Below are 14,772 nucleotides of genomic sequence, written 5' to 3'. Positions count from 1 at the left end.
CATCTTTCCCTCTTATTCTTTAACTTATAAGTTTACTAAACACTGAGAAGCATCTTTCACTGAGCTATGCCTATTTCACATTCCCTTAGATCAACATTCTAATCTCCAAAGCAAAGGCTCTCGCCCCAACACCAATCCAAAGACGCCGAGCCAACCAAGCCAAATCCGCCGATCTCAAATACACCATGCTGAATTATACCAACCTATCTTCGCCGATCCAAATACGCCCAACTTATCTTCGTCTATCCTTTGTACATTATTCCTAAAGAAACAGTGAGATTGCTACAAGAAGCCGAAAAGAGGATAATATATTTCAAGAAGCCTTAGCTTCCAGTGGTTCAATCTCTTTCTATTGTCCCAGCCCTCAATTTTCTCTCGGTTGGGAACTCGAGTGGACCGAAAACAATACCACACCTGGACTGTTGGAGAACCAAAACAAGATTACAGTGCCACATTACTTTGGAAAAGAAAAATATCGCTCGCATGTTGACTTCACAAAAGATAATCAAGTATGCATCCAAAATGAGGAGAGAAAAAAAAGAAACTAAACAAACAATAGCAAGGGGTGAAACTTGACAAGCTTGTAGGAGGTTCTCCAGGATGGAAATAAAGCGGGAAAATAATGAGGTTAAAGCTGCTGTTTTGGCCACAAGTTGCAATTTAAGTTACAAAGAGTGCAGAAAACACAGGTCTAAATATAATAATACATGAGCAAAACTAATCCACAGTCAGTGCCACAGTTTGCAAAGAACTTACCTACTTCCAAAGGAAGGACAAAAAATTGTCCCACATGTGTTGGGAATGTCACATCTACTTCCCATTAGCATAAACTGATCCATCTCTTGCATTGGCATCCTCACCCACATCGACTTCGGAGATTGCTGCATCAACTAGTGACTGCAGTAACACAGGTTATGTAGATCAAACTTAGTGAAAACTTACTTGCAGCCAAAAGTTTAAAAATGGTGATGCAGAAAATTCAAAAGCTTGTTAGGACTAATATGGCTAGTTGGAATTATTAACAACGAGGTTGTTATTATAGTTGTCTCTGTAGTGATGCAAAATTTCAAAAGCATTATTTGGTATGTAAGTGCATAGAACAATATCAAAGTCTGACCAGCACTGTGGACTCTAGGCATTTAAGTCCTTGCTTTCTTGCCATCAGTGCTTCCGAGCTTAAACCATGAAATATTTTATCCAACGTTGTGCAAGAAAACGAGGAAAAAACTATGAGCCTCCAACATTTTGGGACATCCAATTGTTTGTATCCTTGGTGACTACATGTATATACATAAAACAAAGATAAATCCGCCACCACAATAGCCCCCTAAAGTCAGCCCCATGGGTACGAAGAGAAGTAAATTCAGGTACACAGATAGGAGACGCATGGTGGAGTGAATAGCAAATTGTGAGTTCCCGCAAGATCCGATTACTGACTGTTACATCAGAAATGTCATATGCCCATCATCTGCACTACGCCCTAAGGGCCCAAAATATTCAAAAATTGGATGTCCCAGACAGTCATATCAACAGCAATGGTATTTATGATCTTATGTATATACAAACAATTGTTGTTGATCTGACTGTCTGAGGCCTCAGTTTCCATTTTGAGCTGAGTTATAGTATATGCTTTGATATGGTCAATAATATGGAGGAACTTAAAAATGCTCTCAATAGTTCTCTTTGCCTAAACCTTAGCCTCTCTTGTTTCTCATGCTCCCACTAAACCAAAGTAACATCCGTAGAGATCCAAACATAGCTACCATATCTGCAATATAATCAGCAGACCACCCATATTACAATTCTCCACCTAAGTCATCGCCCGCACATTGCTAACTCTTCTATATGATGCCCACCAATACCCCAACTTCACCGGCGTCAACCCCGTCATTGCTATTGCATGTCCAAAGCTATTCATTTATTCAGTAAGCATATGCCTCAGTTAGAAATGTCAAGGGTAGCCAGAAGGAAGATGTCATAATTAAGAGTGAAGCACTCAACAGAGTGAATCTCCATTTATTCAGCAAGTATTTCAAGGACTAAACACCTGTTTGCAAGGAAAAAAGACAATAGCAAAGAAATATTTTATAGGAGAAAGAAATAGAGGGAATAAAAGATCAAAAGTTGTTTACTTGGGAAGAAAGGAAAAAAAGAAAATTATCAGACAACTAATTTATCCTTTTCTTCTTCCTCCCTCTATCTACCCAGTCACTATTTGCCTTCCTCCCCACCTGATGCACTTGATAACTCCAAATCTCAATGAACTCCCTTGTCTCGATCTCCAATGTCTTATATGACTCTGTTTGGCTACCACAACTCCTTACTGATAGGGGCTATACAAATAAACCAGTTCCAAAGCCAGTGAGGAAACCAAATTCTTGGAAAGGACAGGTGAGATAGAAGCACATGAAGCCACTAGGATGGGTGGGCAAAGCAGCAAATGTGTCAACGACGAGTGGCCTTATACTTTCACCTCCAACCTGAGTATTGTAAGTATTTGATGGATTTATCTGGTTTTTCAACTGAAGTCATCAAATTAATGACACTGATCTCAAGGTGAAGATACACTGCAGAAAGTCACATGAAAGGAGAGAATCCAGTTGTAACGCCAAGGGCAGTGAATGAGCTAGACATCAATTGAAAAAGACGGAAGTAAAGTTGAAGAAAACAATCTTGGCAACCAAAAGTTAGTGCTTTTCCGGAGAGACAGTGACACATACCCATTCGTCGCCAAGACCTATGTTTGCATTCCAAAGCAGACAAGCATTAAGAATTAATTCTGGAAAACCACAAGGGTAGATCATTTTCATCATGAAGCTATGTGTCTTATCCCTCCAATCCATTGAGATCTATGCAAAGCACTAGCACCAATGAATATTCAAATTAATTAAATTTTTTATTATATTGATTAAAATTTTCTTTGATCGACCTTCACCGCCTTACCCCTTCCAGTCTAGTAGATATGACTCTTTTAAATTTTATATATTGTTTTTTTCTCATACCATTTCAATTTATTTTCTATCATTTAATGGTGGGTAAGAAAATTTAAACAATAAAGTTTTGGGAAGAAAATCAAATGTTCTAATCTTCCGGTTTACTTACTCTCTGAGTAATTAGTAATCAAAATTCCTTAAATCTGTCTTACCTCAAAATAACTTTGCTCTCCTCCCTACTTTCTTTCCAAGCAAACAGAGGGTGAATGGCAGAAAATATAGAAGCGGAACTTATTGATTCCATGTAGACAGGGGTCTTCTGTTAATAGCAGAAAATCTAGAAGTTGGAACTTATTAACTCCCTACTTTCGAGGAGTTGGAACTTATTAACTCCAAGTAGGGTCTTCTTTTAACAATGTGGAATGAACATGGATTACTAACTAGCATGTACAAGATTGCATACCTTTTACTGCCTTTATCCACTTGTAAAAAACAACTAACCAATTGAGGTGACTAAGCTATTCTTTTATCTGTAGTTCATTAATTTCTAAACTTCCAATATTTTCTGCTAATTTCCTATTTCTGTTTATCTATAATAAGCTTAGTCCGTGACGAAAATTCTGTTCTTGAAAAGTTTGAAAAGATAGTGATCCAAGAAAAACTAGCCTCGAGTTCCTGCTGAGAGCTCTTGAGTCTGTCAGCAAAGTCTTGAGATCGAAGATAACAACTCTGCAGCTGGAATCAGGTGATAAAAAGATTATCCCATTTGTCAAATCAAAAAAAAAAAAAAAGTGGAAAAGTTTCAATTATGTACAATAGGATTAAAAATTTTACCTTTATTAGCATCGACTGACGCTGAGAAGTGAGCTTCTTAGCAGCCGCCAGAGCATCCTCTAGTTTCTGTTCTTGGGAAGTGTATTGATCAGGCAATAAATTGATTAGGCAAGTAATTTAAAGTAGATTTGACTGGTAAATCGAAAAAATAAATATATAAATTTAGGAAAAGATAAATTGACAGCCTCATGACATCACTAAGTTGTCAGAACTAAAGCACCTGATGTTTCTTTTGTAGATCTGAAATAACAAGCTTTTTCTCTTCAACCTTATCTCCAATAATCGTAATCTGATCCAACAGAATAGGTTTAAATCATTTTCCAAGGAGAATAGGAACTAGTGGATTCACAGGTAATCATCTTTAACTGCACAATAGAATAGTTCAATTTAAAAAAAGAAGAAGCTAGAAGCATCTAAATGACACCTTGCCCTTAATGGGAATGCACACTTGTCATATCAGCTATTGTAACTTGTAGTTTAAACTTCAGCATGAATTTCAACAACGCTTCTTACATCAGAACAGAGGGTAGCATTCTCAATCAAACTTGAAATAAAAGGTAGAAAGATCATAAAAACGAATTAATGGATTCTGAGACAAACTTCAATATTCAATCTGTTTATCATAATTAAGGAACACATCTAATGCATTAACATGTTTCTAGTAACTTAAGATTCTTCTAAGGAAAAATGTATAGCCTCACTTAGTTGATTCACAATCCAAACCAACACACTAGCCTTTCAAGTCAGACTTACATTCTTCTAAGAAAAGCAACCCCAAATATATATTCTGAGAGTTGATCAATTCCAAATTCAACCACACTAGCCTTTCCAGTCAGACTCTTAAACTTGGAATGAAATTAATGTTCTCTTAAAGGAACATGAGGTAAGACTTCTATCAGAGAAGGCTGTAAGACATTTCTAATTTGGTAGGTTTTGCAAAAGATAAGAACTAATAAAGCCAACAAATCATCATCACAGAAAAATTTTGTAAGGAATCCCTTGGGTTTGAGTTACAAAGGGAATTACCATCCCATTTTTGTTTTGTTTAACTATCAGGTCCTCAAATCTTAAAATGATTTTCTGTTTCAAAAAGCAAACAGATTGTCTGAATACTGATTTGTTAAGTATAAAATTGGAAATTACCTAACATGCTAAGCTTTTTTTTTTATAGTCTCTCCATTTTTTCAAAAAACTTCCACTTGGGCCAACATATACAGCCACCTAAGTGGATTTTGAATTAAAAAACCTTAGTTTGTTAATCCCAACCTATTTAGATTGAACAAAATTAACTTAAAACCCTTGGTACATCTTGTAACTTGCAAGTATTGACCACTGGTTTTTGCAAGTGAAAACCACTTTAGATATTGTATATTGTTTATATATGTGAATTATTTTACAGTGTTAACTAATGGTGATTGTTATGCATGTATTTGTAATACATAATGAAGAACACATAGCAGGTAGCAGGAATTTAACCCAAATCGTTAGCTTGGAAGGCTAGGGATTATAATTGACGTTGGTTGATCATTTTTAATGTCTCTAATTTAAAACATGAAACTTTTACTCCATTCAGTTCCTTTAAAGGAAGATTGATATCTTCATAGAATACGAATGTCATTACATCCATAAAGAAAGATTGATAGATTCATAAAGAATGAATGTAATTACATCCACAAAGGAAGATTGGTAGATTCATAGAGAATGAATGTACCCAATGTAGTAGATGATCCCTCTAGGGAAGAGGGATTGTACGAAATCTGGTTAGTCAAGTTACTTCATTCTACATTTCTACTAGAGGAAAAGAATTTGGTTTCCAACAAACTGAAATAATATGCAGATAATTCCAGTAAAGCATAGCATCTATCCTACTATCCTATGCTTATTAGACATACAACCATTCCAGCCTATTTAGTGAAAGGGCTCTCTATTTGTTTATGCCCATTTGTTTGTAAGGGTTTCAAGGCAGGCTTTGATAGGGAACAAATGGCTATTCATGTACCTTTATCTTTAGAAGCTTAAGCAAAGACTCAGATACTTATATTTTCTAACATGAATCTTGTCTCCAACTTTCAGGGATCTATTTTTATACCAATCACGACATCCTTGGACTCTATTTATTAACCATTGGCAATCTTCTATAATACGTACAATCTATATAGTTGTGAAAACTACCAAAAATCTGAAATTTACGAAAGACAAAGAACCCTATTTTAAAAGAATAAGATCCATGGATAATAGGAAAAGTATAAGAGGAGAGTAGTGTTATGTAAGTACCTTGAAGTGGTTAGGTGTTCATGTTTATTTTGTTTTATTGGTGTATGTGTTGGTTGGTGAGTCTAATGAGTAGTTGTGCACATTGGGTGGTATAAATGAATAAAGAAGGGAACTTTTGCAAGGAAACCTAAACAGAGTCTGGAGAAATCATTAGGCATTATGGTTAATCGCTTTTGGTCATAACCCACAACTGAGGACTTTCCTTTGGACATAATGGATTATAGATGCTCTGGTTGAAACCCTACCTCAATGAAGACCACTTGATTAATTGCTTCCTATATGTGTGGGTGTGTCTTGGATTCTTTTCTGATATATGTTTATTTTTGTTGTTTCTATAATAATGCTGATGCATTCTTAAAGATATATATTTTTACATGTCATGCCATGAGATTTAACTTGTCAAATTTGGAATATTAGCCTAAGCACCTATTATTTGCTATACACAATACATTAGACAAGCTAGGATGAGATGAGTGGATTTATCACCTTAGACTCATTTGAGGGCTTTTAGCTTGATGACTAGAGTGCCTTTGGGTATCGATGATAGGGTGCATAACAGTTAATGTCATTGATGCCTAACTAGGGTTCATGTGACTTCAATAATATTATAGGATGCACGATCATTCAAGTTGTTGATGCTTAACTAGGGTGTCACATGACTTCAAGGACATGCAGGGTCCTAGATAACTGCCAAGGAACAGTCTTGTGTGTGATACTTAGGGTCACTAATGTGTAACTAGAGAATCACTTAGTAGCATCCTTGTGCTGGAGAGATTCCCTTAGGTCAACATGGTGTTTATCCCTTCTTTAAGGCATCAATGAGTCACTTGCATTGAATATTATGTGATGTATGAATGAGATCTTGCATGGTTATAGTGAGGATAGACACAGTACATTATGGCACATTGACATTTGGCTACCCTTTTGCTCTAACTTCTTGAGAGGCTCTCCTATCAATTTTAATGGCATCATATACAAGCCTCCAAATCAACTAGATAAACTTGAGGCGAGTGGTAGGGGTGTCAAATCAAGTTGTTACGCATACTACTACATTTGTAGATCATTGCTCTTGAAGTTGGGAGTTTTTCATGTGATTTATGGAGTTTTTCTCATCATTTATTGTTATTTATCTTTTGCACTTTATTTAACAAAAATGAGATTTCTTGTACTTTATGTTATTGCTTTTATACTATGCATAGGTGAATGAAGTTTTAGTTACTTTCTTTCAACTAAATTACTCCTATTTCGTTTATTACTTATGTGATGTTGTTATATCCTGTGAATGCAGAGTACGAATGTATTACGAATGTTGTTTAATGTTAAAGTGGCACAACCCTTGACTGGCATGAGGGACGTGCAAATACAATTGTCACATTGTCTTGGTGAAGCATTACTAGCTATGGGAAGAGGACTCACTTAAGGTGTGACAGAGTGACAAGCGAGAGCAAGCACTGAAAGGGCAAGAGAAAATAACTTCATCGCTTGCATACCTAAGATATCATTTGCTATCAATTTAAAATCAACGTACAACTGAATCCAGTTAAAGTGTCATACTCTGCTCAAAACAGAAATTCATCAAGTATTTTAAAAATGTCTTTGAAGTCTTAAATGCATTAAAATGAAACACCTCGTTTTCAAGCTCCTCTCGTCTCTGAACGGATACCTCCAACTGTTCTTTCACCTAGTCACACATAATAACATGGTTTCAAAAGAAACAAGCAGATTGACAAAAATCAAGATGATCTTATTGATAAGGGCTCTGAACAAACAAAATAACTTACTTCTTGTCTCACTTGGTTGCGATAATCATCACTAGAATGGGACGATATATCTCGGGATTGATGATCAGTTGTTCCAGTACTGTTAAGATTGAGAAGATAAAGTTATCAATTGTTTCAGAGCTCTCTTGAAATATTGACATGAAACTCAAAGCAAAGCTGCATAGATTTGGAATTCAATAAATGAAAATTTAAAGAAGATGCAACATTGAGAAACAAGATGAAGCAAATTATCAAACGGTATCCAACTAATAAAGTCACAAGTGGGATAAATCTCGGACCAGTGCTGGTTAAGTGTCTCTGCACTGTGTACAAATACACCTGAAAGTTAATGTGTGGCAATAATCCCTGGACAGTATCATTCAAAGCTCATATATGACCTCAGTTCAACTTGCAAAAGGAATTTTTCCCTTCCTGCCTAGGTCCAGCTCCAAACTTGCCATTAGTAACCCCCGAAACAATAATCATTACTACCAAGTAGTAGTAGCCTTAACCAATTTGCACAAGGACTGATTAACTTAAAGGATTAGAAAAGAAGAAATTAACTGAAGACGTTAGTATAATACTTTAAGCTCATACCAAACAAGTTTCAAGCAAATAAACAGAACAAAAGGCTCCATTTGCTTCACCAAAAAATATTTTCAAGAAAAATAATTCTACATTTTCATTTGTCTAGCACAGAAGCTTCTGGTCAGTTCAAAATATTTTAATAAAAACTTAAAAGATAGATTAAAATTGAAAAGTAACTTTCCTTTCTGAAAAGAAAGTTATTTTGGGAAGCCTTTTACCATCAATGTATTTCAAATTGACACCGACTTTTCCTCATGAAATGAGTCATTTTCCTGAGCCAAGAGACAGCATTTGCCATATTTTTTTTCAATTTGAACATAACTATTTGCCCCTAGTTTGATCTCAGTACAACAAAACATGAAGACGCCAATATTTATAGTTTAAAAAATAATATAACAGTAGAAATTAAGAACTATGAAATGCAAAGTAAATATCTAAAATAAAGATCAATTAAAAAAGATATATGTCCTAAACATCATAGTCATCATTGTGTATTAGTCTTCAACTATTTGAGGGTTAAATAAATGAATCTTCTCCCCATACTGAACTCTTTATAAGGTTTTACCACTGGTAATGTCCAACTTTTGAATCAATGGCTTGGATTTGGATACCAATGTCAGTTACAGTATCAGATGAAATAGTATTCTCTCAGTCTAGGGCCATGTCAACACTCAGCATGGGTCAACATGGTTCAGGCATGCAATCATGGGTTTGAATTGGCTCCATCCTTCTGATCTTACTCTTATTTGGTTTCTTTAAGACCAAAAATAAGAATATAAAAATTTCATACCAAATTGAATTAAAAATTCATAGAAACAATTTTAAAAAATATAACAAACATCTTACTTTAAAGCATATCTTATCAGTAAGAATATGTCTACTGATGACTTATTGCTAGGAGTCTACTACTAGATTGTATGTCTTGTATTAGATGGGAGCATAGGTTCTAGTAGCATTTGAGCTCGCTAACCATCATAATTTTCATAACTTGGTTTAAATATGCTGCCAAAACAATGGTATTTGAATTATTTAATCTATATACCAGTTAAGATACCTCAGTTGTCAACAAGATGTTGAACTAGCATAACTGGAACAGCAATTAGCATCTGATATAGCGCACAACGTACTATGTGTTGTAACCACAGAAAGATTAAGAGTATTATGAAGAATTATTTTGTTGAGATTAACTCTTATATGATTACTTCATGGTATGGTCATATATGTAATTGTGTATTATATTACATCATTTATATTATATAATTATTGTCATGCATAAGACTTTAATCAACCCAAATTAACTAGTAATTATTCGAAATTGCCGCTAAAGTAGGTTTAATTCACATTTAAATAACTTAAATCAAATTTCATAGGGTTTAAGTTCATTTCATTTGATAAGAACTGAAACCAAAGTTTATACTTCCCTACACGAGCAATACATAGGCAAGACAATATATATGTGAGAGTTTAGTGAAAAAGAATTTTTGCCCATGCTAGTGCACGGAATTACCAATACATATTGCCTATGCTAATTGGCACAAAATGAAATTTTAAATTATACTTGAGTCACATAGACTTTTTAATCTGCCTCTATTCTTTACCCCTCAACTCTAATCAATTCAATGTATAACTATATTATCTGATGCTTATCTTTTGACCATGTTCATGCTAGCTTAATCTATTTTCTATTAGACATATACCTAAGTGCTCCCAACTAGTCGTATGTTTATTTTTTTACTCCCATAAATCAATCTTAGCATTCTCATTTCGTCTATGTTTAACATTTTGAACATTGTATTTCTGAAGTGTGCATTATTCGGTCCATTGATTATGGCAGGTCATAGCACAATGATATAAAAATATTGAAAGAATAAAACCATGCAATCAACATCAGAAGAAAAAAAAATAATGTAGAAAATTCATGTTAGTAAGACAAACATTAGAATGAAACAACCACACAACATTTGGATCTCACCACCACAACAAAATTGCTATACTAGATACCAAGAAACCAACTGATTAAATGTAAGATGATAACTTACTTAAGCAATTAACATGAACAAGATAGTGTCATAGAATACCTGTGTCTTTGTCTTGATTGTTGCTCCTTATCCATTAGCTTGCCTTCATCAAGATCTTTAGGTTTGTCCAAGTCTCTATCACGGTCCCAATCCATATTATGATCCCTTTCCCAATCTCTATCACGGTCTCCTCGACGCTCATGATCCTCATCCTCTCGATCTCGCTCTTGATCCACAAGACGCTCTCTTGCTCGAATGAAGTCACGCCCACGCTCAAAATCTGATTCTCTATCTCTATCCCTGTTATTATCTTGAGATCGCTCAGAATTTCTATCTAGAAAATGATTTCTGTCGTGTAAATGATCCCTTTCTCTTTCCCTTTCCCTACCCCTATCCCAATCATCATCTGCATCTCGATGGAAATTTTCTCGATGAAAATTTGGCCGTCCACCTCTTGTGTGAACTTCATTTACTCTTACAACTCTTCCTCCAATTTTCTAGTTACATTTTGACAACAAACAACAATTACTCCCAAGTGCATAGAAACAAACTACGGATATGTGGGGGGAAAATAAATTCATTAATAATTTGAAAAGAAAAAGGACACATACCCTGCCATTCATGTCCACAATAGCATCAACAGCCGACCTAGGGTTTCTAAATGTAACAAACCCATAACATTTTCCTCCAACTTGTCGATCATTGATTATCTGCAATTGTATAATCACATCAAATAAAATATCCATTAGATACATTCAAATAGTTCATTGATGCTTAAATATTGTACTAAAGAGCTTCGGGGAAAATTTATGATGAATTTGAAGACTTTAAACATACAAGAACTTTTATATATAACCATAAATCTCTTTGGTAATCATAGATTGGATCTGGTATGAATTGCTATTTGACTTTATCCATGTAGTTGTGGTAGTTTACTAGTCAAATGTGATATGAATAAGATTACTTTCCCATACTAACCAGATTTGGAGGGAAAAACTTATCCAACAATATTAAGTTAACTCATTATCAGTTTCAGGTAAAACTTGTGTAAAATTATGGTCTGGGTAAGGTTGAGTTTCAGGGAAAAAATGCCTATAAATTAAGTAGGATCCAGAAAGAGAACATGAGCTTGCAGCAAAGACCTAAAATTCAAAGCAAAGCAAACTCTCGAACCAAAGGTGGTGTAGACCTGTAGGTAAGGTTTTTTGAACAACCACGTCACTCTTACGGATAACCATATACTGAAAATTCTAAGTAAATGATAGAATGTCATCATCAAATCCTTTGTGTTGTGTGGTATAAGAGAAAAGGAGGAAGGAATAGAGGATCAAATCAACATGGCTGCCAAATTTCCCACAAGACAGTGAAATCTGTTTCCTGCAACAAACATATAGCAGCAGATATGTACAAACTACAGGATGACACATTGCAAAGTAAAGGTCCCAAAATACAAAGTTGAACTAATAGGTGTCGATGCAGAAGATATGTACATGCTGCAAATTTTTCCATTGACATACCAATAAGGTAGGTAATATCCATAGCAGATATGTAAATGTTGCTGGTAGATAGCTGTTAACGCTTGCACTGTTAGAATTAAATGTCTGTGTTCGGTGATGAGATCGGAGACACAGACAGTTTCATTGATGATATACCTATGGCTGTTTTATAACTTAAGAACTGTATGCATATCTTCCAAACAACAATATTACCAACGAACCAGTTAAAAGACCTAAACTCATTTTCATGATACCATTTGCATTATCGCAGACCACAAAGTATCACTCAATTTGCTAGAGATTGTGTATGTGTACGCAGGAGTCAGAAAATTACATCCTTGAATAAATTTCAATTTTTGGTTACATAAGCTTGCTGTAAGCAGAATGACATTAGGGATTACTATGTCCAGAAAAGAACCAGGGAAACTGGAAATCTTAGTTTTTGAACCAAATTTTCCTTAAAAAGACAGTCTAGAATCTATAGTTAGTTCGCAATAATTGAATCTACTAATCCGTAGTTACATCCCAGCAGTAGACCCAGACGTGTAAATAAGATTAGTTCTTGAATCGATCTCGCATTAGCAACACAACACTTCACCCTGATGAAACGGTATAGGGATCGCTTACTTCACACATCGAATAATTCCTCACTCGTATTTGTTCTCCTTCTTATTTTCAGCTCTACATATGATTCTAGATGCTAATTAAGTGGATCTCACCGTTAATTCAACCCTAAAATTCCGAGCCATCACCCACACTCCAATCGAATTAACCAAAGAATAAAAAATTTAAAAAAAAAAAAGAGGCAAGAAGGCAGACTTTGACGTCGACGATGGCGCCGTAAAGGTCGAAGGCACGACGAAGGTCCTCCTGAGTACATTCGTAAGGGAGGCCACCGACGTACACCGACTTCTCGTCGTCCAAGGTCATGGCGCCGCCCCCAATCTGCTGCTTCGCGTCGTTTGGGGTCGCTTCTCTGGGAGAGTGGCAGCGACTCGACGTGTGAGGGTAATCCACTTCTTTAAGAGATGTTGGATTGGGCCGAATGCTTTACTCAGTAGTCTTCGTGGGTTGGATTCTATTCGGCCCAAAGTGTTGTTTGTTCTTTTTTAATTCAGCTTCAAATGAGCGTATTTAAACACTAAAATTTATTATTTTATTTAAATGTGATTCAAGAAGGAATTTTATTTTAGTTTGAATTTCAGCGAAGCTGAGACAGTGCCCTCCTCCGTCATGGCCAACTACAACTTCTTAATTTACCTCCTCACAGATAGTCGTAGGATCAACCATGTTGAACTGTTAGGGTGGTGAATTCCAACTGTTTCGACTCGATGCCGACAACAGTCAAACCACCAATCAATAAAATGTCACCTCAACCTTTGTTAACCCACCGATCAGAAGAACTTGAGGAAGAAAGAATTGAACGAACGGATTAGCAGGGCGCCGGAGATTTCCGACGAGGCCACTCCGACGTTCAAGTCAGAAGAGAGAAAATAGAAGTGGTTGTATGTGTAGAGAATTCAAGATGACTTTCCTTCATACTTGTGGGGTTTATATAGAGGTAGCGGGGGCGTGATCTTCGGATTTTACCTCTTGCAATTGGCTGTGACGGCGCCATCAACGGATCGATCTCTGACAGTTTTCAAACATCTAATGGCTCAGCGATGTTGATTACCTTCATTCGACGGCTAGGATTGTCGGGGACCAAGTCTAGGAACTCGGTCTCTATCCTTATCTTTTTGGATGAGTTGATAAGTCTGGTAAAGGAGTCTGCATAATTGTTCGTTGATAGCTGACCTGATGACTGAGGTCGGAAGATATGTGACCTATCTGTATGAGTGGCGAGGTTGTGCGGGTATTGTCCGAACTTATATGAATCGCTGAACTGAACTAAGTATGCGTCTCTCCTATGTATGTCCGAGCTAACCTGAGTGAGTGACCGAGCTCTCCTATACGTGTAGCTAAGTTGAGCTAAGCGTGTGACCGAGCTTTCATATGTGTGGTTGAGCTGTCTGGAACGTATGACTGAACTTATTGTGTGATACTAGGACCAAGTCATGAGGTCAGTTCGTAAAGCTGAGACCAAGTCATGAGGTCTACTCGTGAGACCGGGACCAAACCATGAGATCGACGTATAATACTGAGACCAAGTCACGAGGTCGGCGTATGATACCGGAACCAAGTCATGAGATCGGGAGATATTGTAAAGGTTGTGGCAGGAGCTTAGTGTTTGCTTAAAGAGGCCGGTTGAGGCCAGAGAGAGCTCAGCATGGGTTTATAGAAGAACATCAAGATCTAGAAGAGAGTCACCTCAATACCTAAGATCGTATCTCGAGTCCTGATATAGCTTGGCCTAATGTTGAGGAAAAATCGGGACTTTGACAGATGTTTATTTTACTTATTTTCTCTCATATTTCTCATTGTATTCATCGTCTACGTTATCGCTAAATATCTTTACCGGATCACCAGCTTTGGTTGAAAAATCTACATTTAGCTTCAAATGTTGGCTTTATCAATAGCTTTAATAGAAGCTCTTAAATAAATAAAATACTTTCATTAGAGTAACTATTTTAGTTAACAAATTGAAAATAAACTTTATAGTGTGCCGTAGCCGGAAACGTTTATCGTTGCATCATAACCCGGGGACAAAAATTTATCATACATTTTTTTTAATAGTTCTTACGACTCAACTAATCTCTAAGGTGATCAACCTGCCTCGACAGAAGTTTCCAACCAATTTCCAAAGATAAATCCCTAAAGCACCACAATAAGGCGTCGACTGTCAACCTCTGCAGTCTTCGGCGTCCCTTAAAACCATTGCAATGCCAAATCAATTCTCTACTTGTGAAAGCAAACTCGTGAACTTTTC

General features: G+C 36.1%; 1 protein-coding gene across 1 annotated transcript; it reads right to left on the bottom strand.

Annotated features, from left to right (window-relative positions):
- Positions 1 to 597: 597 nt before the first annotated feature.
- Positions 598 to 12,882, bottom strand: LOC141835223 (uncharacterized). The gene is made up of 9 exons (XM_074722652.1): positions 12,723 to 12,882; positions 11,019 to 11,117; positions 10,468 to 10,904; positions 7,823 to 7,901; positions 7,669 to 7,722; positions 3,988 to 4,056; positions 3,768 to 3,833; positions 3,600 to 3,668; positions 598 to 897 (listed from the first exon to the last, which is right to left on the bottom strand). Exons 1-9 carry the CDS (start codon positions 12,831 to 12,833, stop codon positions 811 to 813), a joined length of 1,071 nt encoding a protein of 356 aa, XP_074578753.1. The 5' UTR covers positions 12,834 to 12,882; the 3' UTR covers positions 598 to 810.
- Between the last annotated feature and the right edge of the window lie 1,890 nt (positions 12,883 to 14,772).

The sequence above is a fragment of the Curcuma longa genome, chromosome 9 (genome assembly GCF_044706935.1).
Source record: "Curcuma longa cultivar G26 ecotype Majalengka, Jawa Barat chromosome 9, ITB_CL_G26_1.1, whole genome shotgun sequence".
NCBI classification, from domain to species: Eukaryota; Viridiplantae; Streptophyta; class Magnoliopsida; order Zingiberales; family Zingiberaceae; genus Curcuma; species Curcuma longa.
The sequence above is the reverse complement of the archived record's forward strand: the minus strand, read 5'-3'. Positions and strand labels throughout refer to the sequence as shown.